The 2,472-nt window shown below is 48.0% G+C and overlaps 1 protein-coding gene across 1 annotated transcript in view; it reads left to right on the forward strand.

The window, feature by feature from the left end:
* LOC129856880 (oxysterol-binding protein-related protein 10-like) overlaps positions 1 to 1,412 on the forward strand; it is a 107,058-nt gene extending 105,646 nt beyond the window's left edge. The window contains exon 10 of the mRNA XM_055924621.1: positions 1 to 1,412. This exon is cut by the window's left edge and continues 292 nt beyond it. Within this exon, the coding sequence (XP_055780596.1) occupies positions 1 to 563 (563 nt within the window). The 3' untranslated portion in view covers positions 564 to 1,412.
* Positions 1,413 to 2,472: the final 1,060 nt, after the last annotated feature.

Raw genomic sequence — 2,472 nt, forward strand, 5'->3', positions numbered from 1 at the left:
CTTCAAACCCCGGCCCTCAGCCCGCCTCTTCCTCTAGAGGCTCTTCCGCTAACTCCGCCTCTTCCTGTAGAGGCTCTTCCCCTAACCCCGCCTCCTCCTCTAGAGGCTCTTCCACTAACCCCGCCTCTTCCTCTAGAGGCTCTTCCGCTAACCCCGCCTCTTCCTCTAGAGGCTCTTCGCCTAACCCCGCCTCTTCCTCTAGACGCTCTTCCGCTAACCCCACCTCTTCCTCTAGAGACTCTTCCCCTAACCCCGCCTCTTCCTCTAGAGCCTCCCGCCGGACAGGGACGGAGAGCGGGGGTGCTCAGACAGAGGACTGTTACCGGGTAAGGTTCGTGGCGGAGCAGGTGTCACACCACCCACCTGTCACTGGGTTCTACTGCGAGTGTAAAGAGAGGAACATGTGCGTCAACACCCACGTCTGGACCCGGAGCAAGTTCATGGGCATGTCCATCGGAGTGTCTATGGTCGGGGAAGGTGAGCCTTACTGCACAGTACTGGATCTAGTTAGGACTAGTTTGTTACTACTGTTACTAGGGGTTACAGTGAACAGCACCTACTGAGAGCCGGCTATACAGTAGTTATGACTAGGGGTTACAGTGTACAGCACCTACTGAGAGCCGGCTATACAGTAGTTATGACTAGGGGTTACAGTGTACAGCACCTACTGAGAGCCAGCTATACAGTAGTTATGACTAGGGGTTACAGTGTACAGCACCTACTGAGAGCCAGCTTTACAGTAGTTATGACTAGGGGTTACAGTGAACAGCACCTACTGAGAGCCAGCTATACAGTAGCTATGACTACAGCTGTAGGTATCTCTCAGTTAAAATAGTGTTTTTCTATGTTGCCGTTGGCGATCCGTCATACACTGTACAGTAATAACACCGATGACAGGTTCAGACTGTTACAATAGTGTTTATTATGTTGCCGTTGGTGATAAATACTGTACAGTAATAACAACGATGACAGGTTCAGACTGTTACAATAGTGTTTATTATGTTGCCGTTGGCGATCCGTCATACAGTATTAACATCGATGACAGGTTCAGACAGTCTAGGGTTGATAAGAGGTGACTGACAGAAAGCTTGTCGTCTCTCTGTTTTAAAGTCCCTTAATCACATTCCAGAGTTTAATTAGCTGAGTTTAATGGAGTTTTAGGCTTTACTATCTTGATTTAATCCAAAGTAACGGTGTTAAGATTGAAAGTGGCATATAATTGTCTGACTGGCAGCGTCCCGTCGAGCGGGCTTAGTGAGGCATGGGAATACTGTAGTGAGTTGTACCACTGGAGACTGGAGACTGGAGACTGGAGACTGTGTGTAGAGGAATACTGTAGTGAGTTGTACCACTGGAGACTGTGTGTAGAGGAATACTGTAGTGAGTTGTACCACTGGAGACTGGAGACTGTGTGCAGAGGAATACTGTAGTGAGTTGTACCACTGGAGACTGGAGACTGGAGACTGTGTGTAGAGGAATACTGTCGTGAGTTGTACCACTGGAGACTGTGTGTAGAGGAATACTGTAGTGAGTTGTACCACTGGAGACTGTGTGTAGAGGAATACTGTAGTGAGTTGTACCACTGGAGACTGGAGACTGGAGACTGTGTGTAGAGGAATACTGTAGTGAGTTGTACCACTGGAGACTGTGTGTAGAGGAATACTGTAGTGAGTTGTACCACTGGAGACTGTGTGTAGAGGGATACTGTAGTGAGTTGTACCACTGGAGACTGTGTGTAGAGGAATACTGTAGTGAGTTGTTCCACTGGAGACTGTGTGCAGAGGAATACTGTAGTGAGTTGTACCACTGGAGACTGTGTGTAGAGGAATACTGTAGTGAGTTGTACCACTGGAGACTGGAGACTGGAGACTGTGTGTAGAGGAATACTGTAGTGAGTTGTACCACTGGAGACTGTGTGTAGAGGAATACTGTAGTGAGTTGTACCACTAGAGACTGGAGACTGGAGACTGTGTGTAGAGGAATACTGTAGTGAGTTGTAACACTGGAGACTGTGTGTAGAGGAATACTGTAGTGAGTTGTACCACTAGAGACTGGAGACTGGAGACTGTGTGTAGAGGAATACTGTAGTGAGTTGTACCACTGGAGACTGTGTGTAGAGGAATACTGTAGTGAGTTGTACCACTAGAGACTGGAGACTGGAGACTGTGTGTAGAGGAATACTGTAGTGAGTTGTACCACTGGAGACTGGAGACTGGAGACTGGAGACTGTGTGTAGAGGAATATTGTAGTGAGTTGTAACACTGGAGACTGTGTGTAGAGGAATACTGTAGTGAGTTGTACCACTAGAGACTGGAGACTGGAGACTGTGTGTAGAGGAATACTGTAGTGAGTTGTACCACTGGAGACTGTGTGTAGAGGAATACTGTAGTGAGTTGTACCACTGGAGACTGGAGACTGGAGACTGTGTGTAGAGGAATACTGTAGTGAGTTGTACCACTGGAGACTGGAGAC

The sequence above is a fragment of the Salvelinus fontinalis genome, chromosome 6 (assembly GCF_029448725.1).
Source record: "Salvelinus fontinalis isolate EN_2023a chromosome 6, ASM2944872v1, whole genome shotgun sequence".
NCBI classification, from domain to species: Eukaryota; Metazoa; Chordata; class Actinopteri; order Salmoniformes; family Salmonidae; genus Salvelinus; species Salvelinus fontinalis.